The sequence below is a fragment of the Vipera ursinii genome (genome assembly GCF_947247035.1).
Source record: "Vipera ursinii genome assembly, chromosome: 1".
Lineage (NCBI taxonomy): Eukaryota > Metazoa > Chordata > Lepidosauria > Squamata > Viperidae > Vipera > Vipera ursinii.
The window spans coordinates 164,342,817-164,366,306 of record NC_139512.1 but is presented as its reverse complement, the minus strand read 5'-3'; the positions used below and the strand labels follow the sequence as shown (position 1 = coordinate 164,366,306).

At 40.6% G+C, this 23,490-nt stretch overlaps 1 protein-coding gene across 1 annotated transcript in view; it reads right to left on the bottom strand.

Moving 5' to 3' along the window:
• The window catches only part of PPP1R1C (protein phosphatase 1 regulatory inhibitor subunit 1C), a gene marked incomplete at both ends in the record, with an annotated part of 43,067 nt that overhangs the window by 13,134 nt on the left and 6,443 nt on the right, over window positions 1-23,490 (bottom strand). Inside the window, 2 exons of the mRNA XM_083359013.1 lie at window positions 6,677-6,737; window positions 9,807-9,847. Coding sequence (XP_083215139.1) covers window positions 6,677-6,737; window positions 9,807-9,847 — 102 coding nt within the window. The remainder of the gene's footprint in view (window positions 1-6,676; window positions 6,738-9,806; window positions 9,848-23,490) is intronic.

The following is a 23,490-nucleotide window of genomic DNA, read 5'->3' as shown; positions in this document are numbered from 1 at the left end:
GGCTCAGGCCAACCACAAGCGCCCCGCAGGCGCCCCGGCAGGCTTGGCCGAGCGAAGACGGACCCGCCGGCCGGCTGGCCTAGCTTCATGCGCATGCGTGGCTTTATTTAGCGGGGCTCACGTGCGAGCTTGAATGCAGCGGCTCTTGCAGGTCGGAGCCCCGCCCAGCCGCCCTCGGGAGGGACCTGGAAGCATCCCACATGCGCGCAACTGTTCTTGGAAAGTCTACGCCGCTGCGGGTTGCATCTTTTTGGCGGTGCCGTGACGTCTCTTGCCTTGCCCCGGGTGCTGACAACCCACGCTACGCCACTGAACCTATATAACATTCCCTTCTCCAATTTTTCCCCATAGCAACAATACTATGAAGTAGATAATAGAAAACATGGCCAGGTGTTTGTTTTCTTTCTTTTTTTAATAGGTTATGGGAATCAGGGTGAAATTGGTTATGTATTGTCCTCCTTCTGGGTTCGTAACTGATGGAAATAAAGCATATTGGTTTTGACACAGATATAATATTTATTATGTTACATATGGGCATCTGTTGATTATATCTAATGAGGTTCTACTGTCTGGTAAGGTGTTCTTACCAAATATATTTTGATATTTTTCTCAACAATCCACACTGCATAATGGCCAATCACACACACACACACACACACACACACACAAACAGAAGGGGGGAAGTGGCCTGAACGTTGGGAAATGATTAGTGGTGTCTCACATTATGAAAAAGAAGAGTTCTTTTTCTGATTTTTCTTTGATGTCTAATTTTCATGCACTCCTTGATGAAAGAAGATCTTCCACCAAAGAACTGAAACTAGTCACAAGAATCAATAAAGAGCAGAGTTCTGACGTGTTTCCGATATCCAGTGCTTATGACAAATTAAAATTGCTTGATGTACTAAATTCAGTGAGCATGCCTAGATCATCAGAGTATGCCTTTAGAACCTATTTTTTCTAACTCTGCATCATTACATCAACACTGTACGGTATGTATAGGTGGCTGAGAGGAAGGTTGTATGTATCAAGAGAGGTTAATTATTTGGCCAGGACATGAGAAAAATCTGCTAAAAACAGAAACCCAGTCAGATATCTCTGCTAACCTCATTTTGGAAGGAGACAATCAGCACCGTCAGGAAGATCCAAAATGTAGAGGCCTTTTGAACAGTGAAGGTGTCTCCCAACATCCATTAAGCACAGAAATACAATCCGCTCAAATATCCTGCCCTGAATAGTTCTGTAGGCTGCTGTCCACCTCATTCTGCGATCAATAGCACTCACATTGATTTTTCCAGGGGCTGTATTCCAGTAAACTGCACGTGTGCATAAAGGAGTAAGCTATTTCCCACTTAAAGGTCTATTTGCTGATACCATGCAAAAACACATAAGAAAACAAAATACATCAAAGGGACTTGAGAGAAGGAGAGAAAAGATGAATTTGTGAGATACTTTGGCATGTTATTCATGCCTTATTGCAATTTCCAATACAGGAAAGAACTATCTATAATTTCAGACAATCACATCCATTAGGCAATCAATCAGTCAGTCAGTCAGTCAGCCAGCCATAGAGAACTAAGCAAAAAAAACCCTACACCTATAGTCCTATGCCTTATATAGAGAGACTAGCTATGTTGCTTCATTAATAGTTCAACAGATTTAAGGATATGCTAAGTTTCTTATATTAATTCAGTAGGCCAGACAATAGGGTACCATTTGTCCTTTCTGCTTAAAACATTATTTTTTACATCTGTGAATGAGATAAGAGTGTGTGTACAGTATGTTAACATTAATTTAATATTTTGTATTAGGTTCAACTCAACATTACAGAATACAGAATAACAGAGTTGGAAGGGACACTGGAGATCTTCTATCTAGTCCAACAACCAGCTCAAACAGGAGACCTTTTATCACTCGAGACAAGTGGCTGTTCCATCTCTTCTTAAAAATCTCCATTTGTGGAGCAGCCACAATTTCTGGAGGCAAGGTGTTCCACTGATTAATTGTTCTAACTATCAGGAGAATTCTTCTTAATTCTAAGTTGAATCTCTTCTTGATAAGTTTCCATCTGTTATTTCTTGTCCTTCCCTCAGATACTTTGGACAATACGTTCCCTCAGATACTTTGGACAATACGTTCCCTCAGATACTTTGGAGAATAGGTTGACCTAACTCTTCTCTGTGACAGCCCATAAAATAGTTCACCCCTAATCCTTCTATTCATCAGACTAGATATACCCAATTCCTGCAACTGTTCATCATATGTTTTAGCTTCCAGACCTCTAATAATCTTTGTTGCTCTTATCTGCACTCTTTCTAGGGTCTCAACATCTTTTTTGATTGTGGTAACTAAAACTGGATGCAGTATTCCAAGTCTGGTCTTACCAATGCAGTATAAAATGGCACCAACATTACATGTGATCTTAATGATATCCCTTTATTGTTGCATTGTGTTTTTGTCAACTGTGGCACCCTAGTAGCTGTCCACTAGGAATCTTAGATCCCCCTCACAGTTACTGCTGTTGAGTCACATACCACTTATTCTATACCTGTGCATTTGGTTTTTCTTACCTAAGCAAAAAAAAAAAAACCACCTTACTTTTCTCACAACTGAGTTGCATTTTGTTGGGTAGGGTCCAATGTTCAAAGTCTGTCAAGATCCTTCTGGATTTTGAGACTACCTTCTAATGTGTTGGCTATTCCCTCCCTGCAAATTTGATGAGTTCCCCTTCTAACCCCTCATCTAAATCGTATATGAAGATGTTGAAGATATTGAACATTCACTGGCCTTGCTTGGGCATTCTATCATACAGCAAAAATTATTTGAATGCATTAGCTAGTTTTGGTGCACAGATCAAAACTTGCAGATCAAGACCAGCCTGCCCCAAGGGCTGAATTCAAATTCATAAAAAAGGGAGGTCCCCTTAGGTCAGGGATGTCAAACTCGCAACATCATATGACGTGTCATGACGTATCATGACTTTTTTTCCATTGCCGGCAATGGGGTGGGGTGCAGTTTTGCCATGTCGCATCCGGCCCATGGGCCGGCAGTTTGACACCCCTGCCTTAGGTGGTACAAGACAGTCATTATCACTCTAATCAGCATCCAGCTGAGACACATTCACTCAAAGAGTCAAGAGAGAACAAGTTATCCAAATACAGATCGAAGCCCCTGACTTTTTCTACAGATAATATTCCAAATTACAAAACATATAATGTATGATGGATGTAGCAAATGGACATGTTGACCTCTTAAGAACTTGGTGGGTTCTGAAGAAAGCCCTCCTAAGGGCTTCTCCTGCTTCACCCTATGGCTACCAGCATAATCCTGCCCAGCCCCAAAGCCAAAAAACAACTAGTGAGATTTCACTGTCTCCATGTTGTAGCCCTCCCATCCCCAGAAGCTCATTGGCAACTTCCTATTTTCTCTTAGGTCTCTCTCTCTCTTTTTTTTTCCTGGATGGGTGGTCAGGCATAAATGCAAGCTGAAGCCAATCATGTTTATTTTCTAAGAATCTAAGAACCTTATTGAAAATAAAAATGAGCATGATGGAATGCTTCTTTTAAATTGTGTTTAAAGTTAAAAAAATATTATAAAATACTAAGTTATGTGTACAAGGAACAGTAGAGCTCTTGGTTGCCATTCTTATATAGCATAGCATCAAGGTTATTTTTCTTCTTCTGGTCAGTTCAAATACAAGAATGAAATTTGTTTCTTTATATCTGAGATGGGCAATTTCTAAAGCAACGGAGGCAGTTCATGCTTCAAACTTCCTATGAGTGATGTAAGAGCCATCTGATAATGCAGTGATGTGGTTGACATTAGTCCTTTTTAAGACTTTTTTCCCCCCTGGCTCTCAAAGACGTCCCACTACCAATTCCACCACCTCAAACCACCTGGTCTTCTTTTCAATCAACAGTTTACATTAGGGAACTAAAGCGTGGGAACTGAAATAGGAGTCTTTGTGTGCAAACTTTTACTCTTCTCACCCTTAACACTTCCCTCCCCCAACCCAAATACTGTGAAATTATGCTGAACCTTGTCTATGGAGGTTCTCAGTCATCCAGGTCATGGTTGTCCCAAAGGTGTTTGTTTTTTTTTTTCAAAAGGCATCTGGACTTCCTTTGTTTTTCCTTGAAGACGTTTTGCTTCTCATCCAAGAAGCTTCTTCAGAACTGAAGAAGTTTCTTGGATTAGAAGCAAAATGTCTTCAAGGAAAAGCAAAGAAAGTCCAGTTGCCTTCAGAAAAAGCACCTTTGGAATATGCCGATCCTTGCTTTGAAATTGGTGGCAAAAACTAGTTCTACCTTTCAAACGCCTTGGAGATTCTAACGATGTAACTAAGATAGTCTTGTGAATCAAGCCTGGCCAGTGTGGCCAAGTGGCTAAGGCATTGGACTAAGCTTGGGGTGATCTAGCTTCACTCCACCTCTAACCAGAATGGAAAATTATAGAGTGACTTCCTCTCTCTGAGCAACACAACTCACAGGGCTACAAAGGAAAAGTTGGAGAATAACTTCCAGATAGTTTCTGAAGTCCTTTGAGCAGGGGTGTCAAACTCAATTTCATTGAGGGCAGCATCAGCATTGCGGTTGCCCTCAGGGGGCCGGGTGGGTGTGGCCTGTGTGGGCGTGGCCTATTGGCTGGGTGTGGCTAGAGTGCTTATGGCCTACTGGGTGGGCGTGGCCAGCTCTACATCGTTCGCATCAAGGGTGCCTATGGGGGCCTGGGCAGGAGTGGGACAGATCTGAGGGTCTCTGGCAGAAGGAGGGTCTCTGGGCCAGGGCCAAGGCAGTGGCTGGCAGCCGTTCCTTCACTGTTTCCAGGATGGCTTCGCGGGCCACATGAAACCACTTTGTGGGCTGGATCCGCCCCCCGGGCCTTGTGTTTAACATGTCTGCCTTTGAGGATATAAATCTAGCAAAATAAAAAATAAAAATCCATGACATATACAAAAGCTTACTTTGCACACTGTTATAGCAGATGAAGAGCGTGCTCAGCTTGAAGAAAGAGGACTGAAGGCAGCTTCTCAGTTCTGCCATGAGCAATATTAGCATTAGCCATAGTGGCCAATGGGAAGTTGGCATGGGAGATGCCAGCTGGGAAGTTGGCACGGGAACAGGCACTCCTGTGCTCAAGAATGTTTGGTTAATCTCAAAAAAACTTTGAATCAGTAGGAAAAAGATCCACCTCTGCTCTTGTGTGGTTAAATCTTGGGCTCAATTTACTAGATTTATGCATATGTCTTAATTTGGGAGATTCATGTTATATCTGGCTATTAAAGAAGCAAATATTAGTATTTCCAGTTTGTCCTTACAGGCAGCCCCTATACAGTATGAAATGAGTCAGAGTCTCTAGTTAAGGAAACTATAGGAATGAGTACCTGCCAGGCTACCACAAGGGTACTAAAGACCAGGTTCTTCCCCCCCCCCCACTATGTGTTAGGCCAGAATTGCAGAACCCATCTTTGATGGTGTATGGTTTCTATAACATCCTGGGTGTGAGCTGTGGTTTTAATTTTAAAAAAGTATTTGTGATTGTTGTTAATGGACTGTTAGCCACCCAGGATTGTGTGGCAAGTGACCAGCCCTATAAGCTGAATAAATAAATAAAGAGACAAGAACATTAATTGGAAATGAATGAGGGAGGAGCCCATCCTTCACCTGTACAGTACCAGGGGGAAAAATTATGACCTGGATTTGAGGTACCAGCCTTTCTGAATCCCCTTCCTTTCAATCCAAAAGGTGTTTTTCAAAAGGCAACTGGACTATCTTGGTTTGTTTTTTTCCTTGAAAACATTTCACTTCTCATCCAAGAAGCTTCTTCAATTCTGGTTGAATGATAGGAAATGGAAGGATTTATGTATATTGCTTAGCAGTCATCTGTTTGTTAGCACTCTGAAGGTCAATGGTTAGCTCTCTGAGAGTCACTGAGGCCACTTGGGGGTTTATCTCTACTCTCAGGGTTACCTGAATCAGAGTTCAGATAGGTATGGGACCTGCAATGAAATTTCATTTTAATGTATGGCCATTAGTGTACATTCAAAGTGACAATAAAATTATTATCCTATTATTCTGTTCTTGGGCTTGCTGAAAGGACTGTGTTGTAGACAGGGGATAGGTGGTGTCATGTCTCTCCCCCCTCTGTCGAGAGAGGGCTGTTCAGTTCCAATATAGATGGCCTCTTTGACCCCTCTTTTAAACCGATGAAGACCGATGGAGTACAGATAAACCCCCAAGTGGCCTCAAGGACTTTCAGGGAGATAATGACCAAACTTCAGAGTACTAACAACCAGATGACTGCTAAGGAATCTAAATCTTTCCATTCCTCACCGTTCAGCCAGGACTGAAGAAGCTTCTTGCATGAGAAGTGAAATGCTTTTAAGGGGACAAAAAAACAAAAACAAGAAAGTTCAGTTACCTTTTGAAAAGCATCTTTTGGACAACCATGACCTGGACGATTGAATATCTCCCTAGACTTCCTTTCAATTCATCTTCAAAGAACAGCATCGTAGGCAGGTGCCTCTTTTCCCTCCATGGGATCATTAAGTTCTCCAGTAATGAGAGAGAGAGAGAGAGAGAGAGAGAGAGAGAGAGAGAGAGAGATGGTGACAAGCCATACTCAGCAGGTGATCACTCAAGGGGCATTTGCATAAGAAGAAACAGTACCTCAACAGTACCTTTCATGGCAGGTGCGGTATAGACACTCTGCTTCCTCTGTTTAGGGGAGACATTCTGTGACTGTCAATAAAAAAAATGACCTTTTAGTGCAATCAAGAGCTAAACAAAGTATCACATACCAGATTACAGGAGGGGGCTCTATAGGCCCTCTTCTCACCACAGGCCCATACGGAGTGTAACGGTGTAAGGGGATGGCCTTGAGAGATAGATCAAGGAATTGCTGCCTAGGGAATGGTCAGATAAAAGAGGACACAGCCCAGAGCTCTATAATGGGTGGTTAAAGAGGCTCGTGAGGGACCTTCCCTAGCTTTTGAGGCTGCAAAGGAGATGGCAGGAGATTTGCCTTTTCAGACTTACCAGGCAGATCGAAAGAAGAAACGTCATCAGATGGTCTAATTCTACTTTATTGTAAGACTATATCAGGGGTGTCAAACTCAATTTCATTGAGGGCCGCATCAGCATTGCGGTTGCCCTCAAGGGGCCGGGTGGGTATGGCCAGGGTGGGCGTGGCCTACTGGGTGGGCGTGGCTAGAGTGTGTATGGCCTACTGGGTGGGCGTGGCCAGCTCTACATCGTTCGCATCAAGGGTGCCTATGGAGGCCCGGGCAGGAGTGGGACAGATCTGAGGGTCTCTGGCAGAAGGAGGATCTCTGGGCCAGGGCCAAGGGCCGTTCCCTCCCTGTTTCCAGGATGGCTTCGCGGGCCACAAGAAACCACTTTGCGGGCCGGATCTGGCCCCTGGGCCTTGAGTTTGACATGTCTGGACTATATTAACAAAATCTTGAAAGTCTGAAAGTACAGATCTCTCACTGTCTCCCTTTACAGCTTGAAAAGGTAGGAAAGGTCCCCTCTGACTCTTTTTCTCCACCCATTATGCAGTTGTGAGCTATGCTCTCTCTTTTCTGACCATCCTCTTGCATTTCTTTTGCCTCTTCTCTGAAGGTCTTTCTCATACATCATTGCACTGAGGAGGCCTCCTTGGTTTGCCTTTGAAGCATCTTCTCGATCCGGCACTGCAATATTTTCTGCCATGTAGCTTGAAGTAATATAATCCATTCCTTATTTATCTTTAAGAAATTTCAAAATTGATATAAATATTTTAGGGGAAGGCAACATCCTTTCTTTCTTTTTATTTTAGTACACATTCAGATTGTTAAAAAAAAATCAGATGGAAGCTGGTGGCATCTTTTCCAACTAACAGATTTTATTAAAGGGCATGGGCTTTCATGAGCCATAATTCATATTTCATCTGATGCCACCAGGGATAAACTTCTCCTATGGTGTCTTCGGTGTATTGCTCCTTTTGGGGGGGAGGTTGTTCCCCAAATCTGGAAGTTAGCATCAGATTTTTAAAGCAGCCTGAACTTGCTCAACTAAGCAGCCAAACTATAATAATAAACAAATAAAAAAAATACTGCTGCATTCAGCTAATGGCATTTCAGCAATGTGAAATAATAAATGCTCATTATAAATAATAATAGTAGACTCTCTGCCTTTTTTTTTTTGACTGATGAAATTGCTTGGATGAGCAATGAAACATCTCAGATTAACAAATTCCGGTCCAATTGCTCTGATTCAACCTTATAGATACTTCTGGCTTGACATAACAAATAACATAACAAATGCTCATATTACTTTTTAAAATAATCTCAACTTAAAACACCATATCCCAAATCCAAGGAGTTGTGTAAGGGCTGTTGTGTATTCACAAAGTATATTTAGAGCATATTTCTTCCAATCAATGAAGATTCAGCAGCTCTATAAGCTGGTCTATGAAATGTAAAGTGGTTCATAACATTTTATGTTAATGGATGGAAAGATGCTTTTTATGAATAAATTATTGGATGCAGTCAGAGAATGCTAATTATATACATTGCATGATGGGCTGGTGATTGTCATCATTTAATGCTTTTAAATGTTTGTATCTAAATTTGAAAAAAGAATCGATAAGGTTTCTTGCTATTAAAAGCAACACTGTCCTATTTCAATTTTCAGTAAAAATTAAATTGATCTGGAACATACTATACAGAGGACAGAAAAATGTGACAAACCCATTTTAGGAATGGCATTATATTTTCTGGATAATTCTTTTTATTCCCTCTATTTTTCTATAATTTCTTTAATTTTCAAAATTCAGATCAAAATTCAGAAACAAGCATGAATCCTTGTATATTTAAAACAGCATCAATGATACACAAAAAGAAGATGTTAATCATCTTGGCAGAAGATTTGTAATTTAAGAAGTACATTAAGTAAAGATGGATGTCATCCAAAACTGTCCAATGAGCATTTCACATACAGTACTGACAATGGCAGAGGAAGTAAACACAAGAATAGCATGGAATATCCTGGAAAGAAGGCAAGGTGGCTAGAAAATTGAATAGGCCCCAGCAGCATTTTTGCAGCTTCCAGGTTTTTGTTTCTTTTTTTTAAACAGAATAAAGTAATAAATAATTTACAATTTAATTTTCAGCAAATATGTATCATATGGAATAAATATTTTTAATAATTATTGGAAGGATATAGCCTTTCGTGGATTAGAAAATGTTTTTCATATCTGATTTGAGATCCTATTCCACCACCCCCCAAAAAAATCATAATTTCAAGTTAATTTTGAAGTCATGCTTCTAGGTAACCATTAGATGCCAGCAAACAGATACAGAAAAATCCAAATCTTTGCTGCCATCTGGTGGCTGTCTAGTTTTTTTGCAGCTTAAATATGGTAATCTGCAGGTAGGATAAGTGTCAGAATGAGCCTATTCCTGAGCCTCTGACCTCAGTTCAAATATCTATTCTGAGTCTAGAGAAGCAAAGATGGAGCAGATTTTTTCTGGCATCCTCTCTAGTCTTTAATAAATTGATCAAATTAAGCCAAATCCAAACTAAACAGTCATGCAAGGACTCAGAGGTCATCATTATTAAATATTGTAGGATCGGAAGGCTGACTTAACTTGATAAATCTTAATAAATGTCATTGAGCTGACTGTGTCTTCTACCCCCTGCATATCCCAAAAGACAATTTAAGAATTAATATCTCTGCTGCAGTATAAGAAAGAAAGAATTAAGACTTTCTGGATGTCTGTCAGACAATGCAACAGTAATTTATTTTTTAAATTGCAATTAACTTACTTCATCTTGGGAGTTGTTATTCATTCTCTTCTCATCTATTTCTGCAGGATAGGAAAAGACAATTAGAAGAAGTAGTACATAATAACATCAAGACAACATAAATCTACTCTAAAGCCAGTCTCTGGTGACTCCAATAAATTTTACTTTCAGGAAAATAGGTGCAGAATCACAACTCAAATAATGCAGCTGAAAGCCCAGTCTAAGCAATTGCAATGTATTATTCTATTCATGCTTTCTTGGAATTAAGTCCTGTGCCTTTTTTGAGAAAATATTATGTTGTCAGACTACACTAAATTTACTTTCTTATTACACTTATTACAATTATTGTCAGAGCTTCATACGAAGGGCAAAATATTGAGTTCCGATGTAAAATTTTGTAGCAATTTATATTCTGATTATGATATAAATTGGAGTACATAATGCTTTGATCAATCATTGTTCACGGGGGTATAAGTAGTTTATTTTTTTCCTTCCTTCTTCTATTATTAAGAAAATCATCCTTCAATTGGTAAAAACACTGCTAAACTCTTTATCATACAAGAATCCAAATACGGGAAGATTTTCGTTTCACTGTGCAAGAGCTGAACAGAGATCAACATAATACAGTTCACACACACAGAGAAGTCTCACTCCAAAAATTCATTTTTTGTACCCATTTAAGGAATAGCAGCCATTCAACTCAAGTAGGTATAATTTAAAAATCTACCTTGACTTCCAATGCCATTTTGTTTCCATTAATTTCATAAGCTTATGTCTGTTTTTAGCAAGATCTTGTTCTTTAATTTGCCACTTGACTTATGAGACATTTCCTGCTCAGAATGTTCTCGGGCATTTCACTCCGCTTAACTGTTTTTCCACAAGGCATCTTTTTTACTGAAAGAAACTCTGAAGTGATTCAGAATTCAGAATTTCTTTTCACTTGTTTCTTCAGTCTGTCAAACACCTTTCACACACACACACAAACACCCAAAAAAACCAAACCCTCCGTGATGTGTTATTTTTCAAAACAAACAAGCAAACAAAACGGTGTATATTTCATCAAGGCACAGAAATAATTCATTATGCTTCACGAAAATGACCCTCCTTATGAGTCAGTTGTCAAGTGTCCAAATATAAATCACGTGACCATGGGGATGCTGCAAAGATCGTAAGTGTGAAAAATGATCATGTCACTTTTTTCAGTGATGTTGCAACTTCGGTCACTAAGCAAACTGTTATAAGTTGAGGACTACCTATAATGTGTGCCTTGAGAATGCATTTCAGACATTTAAGGATAGACTAGATCTCCTCTGCTAATGGAAAAGAGATCTTAAAATCTCTGATGCCAGAGCTCTGGCAGAGAATGGGAACCGGTCTGTAATATATCTCTATATATCTCTATCTATATATCTATATTTTTAAACACACACACACACACACATACACACACACACACACATTTCTGGTCTCATAACAGATTAAAGCATTCCATTTGTTATTCAATTCGCAGGAGTAGTAATATCACATCTTTTTTAATGGCTGCCTCGTATGATTTCAGGAGAAGCAGACATACAAAGCTTAGCTTGCATTTAACACCCAAGCATTAGTTTCATCATTGTGAGAAAACAGTAAAGTGGGTGGTCAGGAAAATAAGCGGTGATTATAGAACTGCCTGTTTGTGATTTTTAATATAATTTTATTCCAGACTAGTTGCCGAAGGATTGCTGAATAATTTAAAATCTGTTTACCAAATAGTGTGGAAATTCATGGTTAGCGTCATGAGGATGGGGATTAAATGTAAAACTTTACAGACAACATTGGACTATTATATGTAGGGTGCAAAATCTGGACGAGCAGAGAGAGAGAGAGAGATTTTCTGAAAAATCTAATCCAGTTTGTATCTAAAAGAGTTTGAAGTATAATTTGGCTCATTTAAAAAAAAAGAAAAAGAAAAAGCACAGTTAAACAGAAATGTAAATGAACAAGTGGGTAAGTATTTATGTTCCTGATAGGAATCTCTGTTGTTTTAGTTTTCATGGTGAAGGCATCTGGGAATAACATCACTTAATGGCTATTATCTCCTGCAAAGGCTTGTAAAGATAAAGAAATTATGTCAATTATACAATGACAAATAGAAGTTGTTCTGCTTTGAGGATTAATAAATCAGCCCCTGGCTAATTAAATTTAACAAAGCCAGCCAAGTGGAGGGAGAGAAGAATGAATGTGGAGATTAAATTCTGTTGAGATGTGAGAATCAAAACGTCTCTTTCATGGAATGAACGGCCTCCAAAATGGCCACTGGCATTCCATCCTTTCTGCCTTCAGTTTGGGATATTAATTTCTGTGAAAACAAACAAGGGCTTCAGAATGACATCCTTTGACAAATTAAATCTAGTCTTTCTGCAATCTCAAGGAAAGCAGAATAAGATTTTTCTCTAACGTGGCACCCAATAAAATCTAATCCGGTTTTCAGCAGAGAATACTGCCACTGTAAGAACACAACTAGGGTAAGTGATTTTCTGTTCAGGTTGGACAGAAGATAGAACAGTAGTAGTTTAGGAAGAGTTTCTGATTCTTAGTCATTTCTCACCAAGAGAAAGAAAGTTATTTTTCCTACCTAAAATGAAGTCGGTAGAATTAAGAAAGCTTGGAAACAGCAGAATTAAAAATGTGTGTGAAATGACCGTAAGCCAATTCTATGCGAAGAACATACAGAGAGACATCCCTTTATTTATTATGAAGCAAAACTATTTGGATAGTAGTATTCAGAGAGGTATAGCGGTACTCAAAAAACAATCAGGTGAAATTGGAAAGAGAAGACAAAAGAACCAGGTAGAGTTTGATTGAGTTAAAATGGTCACCATTTTAAATCCTTGAAGTGCACAAAAACACAGATCCCACCTTCGTCGCCAGTGTTGTGTAGTGAGTTCTTTGGAGGCAGTAAGCGAGACGAGAGGTTGCAAACTGGAACATTGCTTTATTGAGGCAAACAGGAACAGAACTGAAACAGAGGCTTCTGCGCAGCTACTTATATGGTTGACCACTAGGTGGTGGCCAATAGGTTTAAAAGAACCCATTCCCGCTCCAAATCCTCCAATGATCTTCTTGTTGACAGCTAGTCTGGCAAGTCAGTGACCGTTACACAGACACACCAATTGAGCAACCTTAAGCAGCATTCAAAAGACACGTGAAAGTAGTTCAAGTAAATCCCAATACACATTATTAATATTATTTAAGAATAAAGTCTTGTAGATATGGTGGTGGTCTGCATGACCTTGCAGACCACCTGGGGAATCCAGTCAACTCTCGGTCCACCAGCTTGCCCGCCAGGCTGGGTAGACCAGGACTCATGAGTTCACAAGAGTCAGATTGACTTGAGTCCCTTTGGCTGGCCATTCCAGGTCGGCCCAAACCAAAGTGCAGTGAAGAAGCAGAGTTAGCACAGTTGCTGCCTTGTTTGGGTTGACTTTCCCCATCAGGAGACCCATGTTGCACTGCCAGACTGTGTCCGACTATGACCACCTCCCCATTGTACTGACTGCATGAGTCTTCAGTGAACTGCTCTGTTATGTTGCCAGTTTCCGGCTCTAGGAGCGAACCCATTGTGAGGTCCTCACTTTGTGGCCATTCTGCAAAATGCTTCCACAGCTGATCAATATGGTGGCAAATGACTTGCCCCCCCATCCAGAGCCACCTCATGTGAAAGAGGGGCCAAGATTTTGATAATTTTACCCAGCACCCACAAGTTCCCATGCCCATAGACACGTGAAAGCAGTTCAAGTAAATCCCAATACAGTACACCTTCCATGCCCTTCATCCACTTCCAGCATTTGCTGATCGGTATTGCCTTCTGATGGCATGTGCTGGAGAAATTACAGAAATGGTGAAATATTAGGTCTTATCCTGCCATAAATTGACAATGTGTGCCATCCACCATTTTGGTGAAGTAATGGACTTCGCCTTAGTTCCCTGAGTGTTGTTTGAATCCTTTACTCGTAAGATAGCTGGACTGCCAGATACCAACTATCCATCAGATAAGGTAAAGGTAAAGGTTCCCCCGCACATGCGTGCTAGTCGTTTCCGACTCTAGGGGCCGGTGCTCATCTCCATTTCAAAGCCGAAGAGCCAGCGCTTGTCTGAGGATGTCTCCGTGGTCATGTGGCCAGCATGACTAGACGCGAAAGGCGCACAGAACGCTGTTACCTTCCCACCGTAGTGGTCCCGATTTTTCTACTTGCATTTTTACATGCTTTCAAACTGCTAGGTTGGCAGAAGCTGGGATGAGTAACAGGCACTCACTCTGTTACGCGGCACTCAGGATTCGACCCGCCAAACTACTGACCATCTGGTCGACAAGCTCAGTGTCCTAACCCACTGAGCCACCGCGTCCCTTATCCATCAGATGGGAGCAGTCTAATACCAAACTGATTTATAAATAGAAACTGTAGATGAAATAATATATGATACTATTACTTCCATTGCACATTTTGTTAAAAAATTTTTTTTGAAAACTGTTGCATGCTTAGCAAAAGCCTCAAACTTTTCCTGTCCACCAACCTGTGACGCATGGTTTAGAAAAATATAGTCAAATTAAATTTGAACATGCGCACACATTCACTCACATACTACACAGAAACAAATCTGAACTCTTCTATCACTACACAAGACCCTGGTTGTTGTTTGGAAGGACAGACATTGAAGCTGAGGCTCAAATACTTTGGCTACCAAATGAGAAGAGAGGACTCATTGGAAAAGACCCCGATGTTGGGAAAGATTGAAGGCAAAAGGTGAGATGGTTAGATAGTGTCATTGAGGCAATGAATATGGATTTGGGCAAATTCAAGAGACAGTGGAAGACAGGGGAGGCTGCCGTGCTGTGGTCCAGGGGCATGTGGAGAACAGGGCACAGCTTAGTGACTAAACAGCGTCTTATTACGCATATATTTCTTTTATATGCAAAATATGGCACATCCTTTGAGAAGAATAACATGTACAAATGAAAGAAAAAGGAACAGAAAAAGGTCCTTCTTTGAGTTTTTACAGCAGTGGGATGTGTTCATATGGAGCTTGAAAAGAAAAAGCCATTTGTCTGTTTTTAATTGCTTTTCTGATGGAGGTTGGGAAGTCATGACCAGCCTGAGAGATCTTTCAGAAATGTTAAAAAAAATAAGGCTATCCTTCCCAGCCAACACAGCTATCCCAGACTGAGAACAATGAGAATCGCCTTGTTTCAAAAGATCAGATGATTGACTTGTTAATGATTAATTTTGTTGTTGAAGTTGTTGGTGGTCTGCATATTTATGATTTGGATATTATCTTTATTTGCATATTTCTCTGTCCTTCACTGTCTAAAGCCAAGTAACAATTGTTACATGTTTTCTTCAACAAAGTAGACTGGTAAAGAAATTTTATAAAGTTCAAATTAATTTCAGAGTGTGGTTTATTTTTCCTCTTTTTTAAAATTGTCTGGTCTCTCATCTTTCTTTCCCTGCTTTTAGTAGCTGCTAAAATCTCTAGCAGGCAATTTTCTAATTAAATTAATATAGAGTTTTGCTCCATTGTACTGCTACCACAGAGGGAGAAAACAAAAGAACATGTAAAATCAGTAGTTCGTGAAGACTGTTTTTGCTGATATATATGGATTTGTCAGAAGAATTTATGATTAACATTATGAACAATATTGAAAGCAGCTGATGTTAGTTCTGCTAGATTCCAGATGTCTCTGCCAAAAGATGCTGCCCAGAGAAGTCTGTGTGGTTGAAAATAATGTTGTTATAGGAGACATCTCGTCCTCTCTAACTCTTCCTTGAGAATTTGCTGAAAATTAAGCAGCCTGGTAGAAATGCACCCAAAGCAACCAATGTTTCTCAACCTCAGCAACTTTAAGCTGTAAGGATTTGCTGGCTGGAGAATTCTGAGAGCTGAAGTCTACAAGTCTTAAAGTTGCCAAGGTTGGATCCTCTTCATCTAGTGCTTTTCTCAAACCTGGTACTTATACTGTCTTTGGGGAACTGGAGTTTCTAGACAGGAATGGTGGAAATGCATCATCATCATCATCATAAAAATAAAAAAAATAAAAAAATTGGAAATGACCTTGGAGGTCATCTAGTCCAACCCCCTGCTCAGGCAGGAAACCCTATACCATTTCAGACAAATGACTGTCTAGTCTCTTCTTAAAAACTTCCAGTGTTGTAGCATTCACCGCTTCTGGAGGCAGGTTGTTCCACTGGTTAATTCTTCTAACTGTCAGGAAGTTTCTCCTTCGTTCTAGGTTGCTTCTCTCCTTGACTAGTTTCCATCCGTTGCTTCTTGTCCTGCCTTCAGGTGCTTTGGAGAATAGCTCGACTCCCTCTTCTTTGTGGCAACACCTGAGATATTGGAACACTGCTATAAACTAGACATTCCCTATTCCAGCAACCGTTCCTTAGACGTTTTAGCCTGCAGTCCCCCAATCATCTTTGTTGCTCTTCTCTGTACCCTTTCTAGAGTCTCAACATATTTTTTACATCGTGGTGACTGGACGCAGTATTCCAAGTGTGGCCTTACCAAGGCATTGTAAAGTGGTATTAATACTTCACGTGACCTTGATTCTATCCCTCTGTTAATGCAGCCTAGCACTGTGTTGGCTTTTTTGGCAGCTGCAGCACACTGCTGGCTCATGTTTAAGTGATTGTCCACTAGGAGCCACATGGCCACAATAAAACATTAGGTGTTGTAGACCAGAGTCTCCATTGAAAGTGAGGGAGAAAAGTCACTTATTTTCCACTGAGGAGCATAAAACATGGGCTGCAGCCTTAAGTGTCAGAAGGCATTGAACTGATTTAGGCAACTTCATGCCCAGCTGTAATCAAGATTGTTTCCTAACCATGCTATGTGGAGTGTGAGGAAAGCCTCCGCCAAGTTCTTAATTGTTCAAAGCCCTCCATGGCATGGGGCCGGAGTACCTTAGGGAACATCTGCTGCCGGCATCAAGCTCCCTGCGCCCTGTGCGTTCCCACAGAGAGGGCCTCCTCAGGGTGCCACCGATCAGAGAATGTCGATTGGTGGCCCCCAGGGGGAGATCCTTCTCTGTGGGCGCTCCGAATCAGCTACCGGTAGAGCTCCGGATGGCGCCCGATCTTCGCTCCTTTCGTCGCGATCTCAAGACGTTTCTGTTTGTACAAGCCGGCCTAGCCTGATGGGGATTGGTGGGGGTTTTTATTGTCCTAATTTTTAACTTGGTGTTTTAGAATTCTATTTCAACTGTTTTAACATGGGCAATTATTTAATCTCTTTTTAACGTTTGTATTTAGTATTTTATTCTGCCCTGTGAACCGCCCTGAGTCCTCAGGGAGAAGGGCGGTATATAAATATTATTAAATTAAATTAAATTAAAATTAATTGGCCCAAAGCCTGACCCTCTGGAGATGTTCAACTGCTAACATTGAGACTCACAACAGTGGTATACCCACACATCTGGAGGACACCTGATTAGGGAAGTTATTCCCAAGGAAAGCTAAATTACATTTTAAATCAGTGGGAGACCATGATTTTAGGGCACAAGTTATCATCCAACTTCATAGCACATCCCAGAAATATTCTCCATCGTTGTGGCTGACCTGCATCCATCTCAGAAAAGAGTTACTTTCCAGATGAGCATCTCTGTGCCCAGAACTTCCTCGTTTACTGCCTTGGTTGGACTTTGGGTTCCCACTGTTTTCTACAAGCAGGTCCAATGATCTGAATCGTCCCATCTGCAGGTTGTCTGATGTACCACAATTCATTAATTTCCTTGAACATTTCTGGGGGGAAAATATTGTGGTCTTGCTGGCATTTTGTCTCGATTCATTTTTTTAAGATTTTCCTGTTGAAAGCCAAGTTGTTTGAAAGTGACAACACATGCATGTGAGTCATCAATCTTGTGCACAGAGTGTTGCAATGATTCCTCAACATCTGTTCTTCATCTACTTTGGTTCAGCAGAGAAAGCCTTCTGGACAACGGAAAAAAAATATTTCAGGAAAAAAACAAGGAAAATCACCTGCTGCCATTCTCACTTTGTGGTTTCTTGGAATGGCTTGAAATATTAGGAAAATTCTATTTTGATCTTTTTCAGGGGATGTTTGGAGAGAATTATTTGGTTTCTCCAAATTATTTTCTTTTGAGGGCTCAGCAAAAGCCATATGCTCCCTTGACTATACCTTCTGCTGCTTCACTCTTAACATTTGGGGCAACTTTGATAAATTTTGTCTCATGAAAACAGAGCACGTTTGAGATCAGTTATGACATTTTTCTTTAATCCAAGTTCTCTGCTAGAACTGAATGCAGTTAGAAACAGTATTTCACCACCAATTATTATGCAAAAAAAAGGTATTTGTCATATACAGGGTTGAGTGGCATGATGGCCTAGAGGTGGAGCTCTCGCCTCACAATCAGGTGACTGTGTGTTCAATCCTAGGTGGCAGCAGATATTTCTCTCTCTCAGTGCAAAGAAAAAACTGCGAACTCTGCATAGGTGTCAGGAAGGGCATCAGGCCAGTAAACGCTTTCAGTCACCCTGACTCCACCCTGATCCAAGGGATTACAGGGTTGTTAAAAGAAAAGAAAAAACTGTCATATGCAGGATTACTTCCTGGATTCAGGATTATTTCCTTGAAGTAATTTTAACTTTGCAATAGTTGCAAATAGTAATGAATTTTAACTTTCTCCATGAGACTTAAACTGTTCCCATGGGATTAAAATGATATATGGCCTCCTGGCTGAGCAGAGGGCTGGACTAGAAGATCTCCAAGGTCCCCTTCTAATTCTATTATTCTGTATTCTGCTACCAGAACACAAAGAGCCAGTGATGGTGTCTATAAAGATTTAATGTGGGACTGGTTAAAGAAAATAATTAGTGGTGTCCCATGTTTTCATTTCCCTTCTGGCTAGCAGGAAAAAAATTAATTGTTCTTCTTGTCGTGTAGTAGGGTGAGATTGGGCTTGTGAGTGACAAAATATATGCAGAGGTCCTTTGTGCCTTTGATCATTCAGGCTATTTCTGAATAGTAGAATCTTTAAAAGAGTTTTCAATAATGGCCTAATTAATAGATGATGGGTGTGGCAGAGACACTTCACTCTGTGCATCTATCATTTAGACTGTTTATGAATATGGATCTAACATCCTTTAGAATGTAGCCCATGTAGCCCACTTCCAAAGTGGAAGTATGGAGGAAGGACTTTATGGAGCAAGAACATTGTGAAAACATTTTTGTAAGGATATTTCTGGGTTTTGCAATGTGTCCTCTCTCTTTACTTTCATCTGACATTGTGTTATTGAGCAATAATATCCATGCCCATGTAATTCCTCTGCAATTTTCTCAGAGATCGAAGTGACTACCTGAAGCTTCACAAGTGCTTTGCTCTGCAAAATTTCCTGCACCCCAACTGTCTCAATCTTTTTCCATCTCACATACAGTATATCCCCTTTTGACATTTGGTGAGATGAGTTCCTGGCAATTTTATGGAGGCAGAATTAGCCTAGGTATGAAGAAGTTGTCAGTATTGAAGACCTGAGCAAGAGTAAGCAAGTAAGGTAGATCCTTGTACAGTGGTACCTTGGTACTCAACTTCTTTGAAACTCATCACATTTGGTACTCAACACATTTTGATGCAAACATTTTGTCTTGGTACTCATCATTTGTTTGGTACTCAATGCATAAGCTAGAACTTGTCAGCATCAGCTGCCTTGTGACTCACAACATTATTTGTTATGGGAAGGAGTTGTTTGGTACTCATTGTTTTTGGTACTCATCACACCTCCCAGAACCAATTGATGTTGAGTACTGAGGTATCATGGTATTCATGTTGTATAAAAAGAGTGGTCATCAAGAAATCCACCTGTGAACTAGTGATCAGAATACCTGGAAGTACCCTATGAATGCAATTGGGACTGTCCCATATGTAAGAACAATAACTGACACCTTGACACTGGTGCCATCAAAGTTAGAGTAGAATAGGAAAACTGTTTACCTGTTTCCCTTCACCCACCTCCAGCTTCAACAGTGTTGGGGCCAGCATAAGTAATAGCAAAATGCCACAAACCCAGGAGCTGAATGACACACCAGGGATATAGACCACTCAGTTGTAATACTCATGAGTTATTCCCCAGAAACAATAAAATTGGTGTAAATAGTAGAGCCACACATAACCTATATAATAATTCTTGCTAGCAGACTTGCCGATAGGCAGCAAGAAGGCCATATTCATGGGCCATGAAGTGTTAGGGACTGAGAAGTAGCTTGGAAAATGTTGATCAGGGTTTACACAGAAGTGTCTCTTCATAAACCAGATTTCATGTCTCTCCAATAGTCAAGTTCAAAGTTGCCTGTGGTGGTACCTGGAGTGCCTAAAGGAGAAGGGCGTATCTCAGTAATCTGAAAATGGCAGAACCCAGTCACCTGACCATATTGCCAACCATAACACCAATCAAGTATTATGGCTCAGGTCTATGGCAAAAGCCATGTCTGGAAAATTGGCAAAGTAACTAAAATAGAATAGATTAAGATGCTTCCACCGTAGGCTAAAGAAGAGATGAAGCCAATGTCACAAGCACTTTGCTAAGAAAAATGGCACCTTTATGCTATAAGTTAGACAGGCATGAAGTTAACGCCTTTGAAAGTCAAGGTTGAAAGTCCTGCTATTTCTGAGAACAAGATGCAAAATTTTCCATGAAAAATAAGTGGGCTCTTTATAACAACCATTCAGCAAATTTAAGTGTGAAAAGGAAATATTTCCAGTAAATTCTCTTCATGTTCTATGAGCCCATTCCTTGAACCCAAGCTTTAAACAATTTAGCGTGGGTTTTTAATGAACTGCCTCCATAGGATTAGAAATAACATGATGAGCTCTGAGTGTCATTTCATTTCATTTCATTTATTATATTTGTATACCGCCCTTCTCCCGAAGGACTCAGGGCGGTGAACAGGGCACATAAAAAATACAGAATACAAAAATTAAAAAGAGAATTAAATAAGAGCAGTAGAATAATATAAATAAACAGTAGAATAATATAAAAATCCCCAATAAAAACCCCAGCACATCCCCCATCAGGCCAGGCCGGCTTGTTCAAATAGGTAGGTCTTCAGACCGCGTCGGAAGGAGCGAAGGTCAGGTGCCATCCGGAGCTCAACCAGCAGCTGATTCCATAAAGCCGGGGCACCCACAGAGAAGGCCCTCCCCCTGGGGGCAACCAGTCATGGTTAGTAACTTTGTCGCTCTGTCTCAAGCAGCAGAATATTTTGGGTCAGCCTTGGTAGTTTGAAGTTTCTGCTATGGACAGAGGATCTTGGTTCAGGTAATACAGTGCTTGGCTTTCACCAGTGTTTGATTTTTCTTGGGACAAAGACTGAAATATTTTCTCCCAGTAGAATGTTTCCTTGGGTCAGTCATGAGGTTATGTGGCTTTCCAGAAGTTTTTGAGATGGCCAAGAGATTTCCATTTCAGAAAGGATTAAACACATGGCTAGACAATGTATCTTCTTCCCTTCCCCTTGACTGCCTAAAGCAGACGTCTCCAACTTTTCTCGGCTCGTGGAGGGAAGGAGAGTAGCTTCAAAATTGGTGAGTGCATGCATGTGCATGCACGGGGCCACCGTCACTGGTGTGGCACTAGCTGTTCATGCATGCAGCATGCAGTGGCACTGTGTGCATGCACGAACAGCCATGTACCCCCTGTGGCGGCTAGCAGCTCATTCAGACATATGCAAATGGGTCACACAACCCACCTGGGCTGCGGACACCTGCCCCATGCTAGCATCCCTGTTCACATCCACACGCATGCACACATGGGGCCTCAGGCACTAGCACTAGTGGGCAGTAATGCATGCCCATGTGAGAGTGCACCAGCCAGCCATTTGCGCAGCCCACTGGCTAGGAGCCTGCGGCCTGATCCCAGGCCATAGGTTGAGGACCCCTGGGCTAAAGACATACTTGGGCTTCACATTCTTAAGTTGGGCCTATCACAACTTGCTCAGTTACTCCATGTCCCAGGTTCAAGAGCCAATATGTACATTGGAAAAGCCTGCCAGATTGGATCAAAAGTCCAACTTCTCCCAACCTCCTGTTATGTATGTTGCTTCTTCTGGCATTACAGAATTTATTTTGCTGGACAAAAAGTTGGCTTGTATCATATCTGGACCCAAAAGTGTCATCTTACTGACCTAGATTAAGAACCAACCCAGTTCCTTATGGTCTGCTTCAGGACTGGGACTTCTTCTATATATCAGTCTCAACTCCATTAGAAATTATTGGAGTTCTATACTAACAACTAAAAGTTACTGATCACCGTCCCTGATTTACACTCATTCGTAATGTTTTTCCAAATAGTTTCCAAAAGGTTTTGGTTAATTTTAAATTATACATTTCTTCTGTGGACGTAGGAGCAGAAAATAGCAGAAACAACAGCCTTGTTGCCTTCTTTTGTGATGCTCTACTATCGTTTTGAAAACTTTCGTGGTCATTTGCTAAAATGCTGCCCCTCCTTGAAAACAGATCATTTGTCTGAGAGGAAAAAGGGGCCTCTTGTTACCTAGTGTCCGAGAAGGCCAATTTGCCAGTAGCTGAAACCCACTAGTCTAGTAATGCTTAATGGGTATGAAATGGTCAAAGCTTTTATAGAAAATGGGGAATGAATAGCAGTAAAAGAGAAACGAGGTTGCTTCTCAAATAGCTTTTAAATGGACAGCGTTAAAAATCGATCAGGAAATCTGTCAGTAGCATGACTTTGAGGGCACGATATATGGAGTAGATTCTGACTAGCTCCTGAGCTGCTGTACATCTCAGGTGGGGGAAAAAAACATATTTATTGCATTGACATTAACATGCTGAAAGCTCTTTTGTATCACAGTTCCAGGCAAAGCTGTCAGCAATTGCAGACATCAAACACCTACATAGAAATGCTAGAAATCTCAGAGGCAAATGTTGCTTTTTGTTACATAATGTATTGGTAGATATGCAATACTTTAGTTTAATCTATAAGTTCTAATTGTATTTTCAGGGCATCATGTCACCTTGAAGCCAACACCAACCATCAATGCAAATATTAACCGTTATTCGATTCAGGTTTGTCTGAAATTGAGGAAAACATTGTACGTGCCACTTTTGGAAAATTGCTATGTACAGCACTCTTCTTAAGATATCTCTGGATTATACGCACACATTTATCCAATAACGTCTTGCTAGAGCAATTGTGCAGTTTGCTTCTATAACTTTGCTTTTCATAGATTAGTACGGAGAAACTGCTATTTATTTTTTCAATTTTCCTAGATATTTTGGGGTGATTGAAAGAAACATTGAGAGCCATTTTAATGTCACATTGTGAGTTCTAGTCCTGCCTTAGGAATGAGGCCAGGTGGATATCCTTCAGCTGGTCTTTCTCACCCTCAGCCATAAGAAGGCTTGGACAATCCAGTTTGGGAAATCTTGCCAAGAAAACTACAGGGGTGAATCTAGGCAATCACCAGGAGTCAGGACTGAGTTGAGAGCACATAATTATTAATTAAAGAAAATGTTAATAAGTTAAACCTTTTAAAGATTGGAAATATAAAAATCTTCTTAAACTGGAATACTGCAGGAACAACAATAGCAAACTGTTGGTCAAAAGGATGAAACGTGCATTTTGATATCACAATGCAAGTGTAAAAGGCGCAGAGATTATGTCGCATCATGTTATATCATTCTCATAGATAC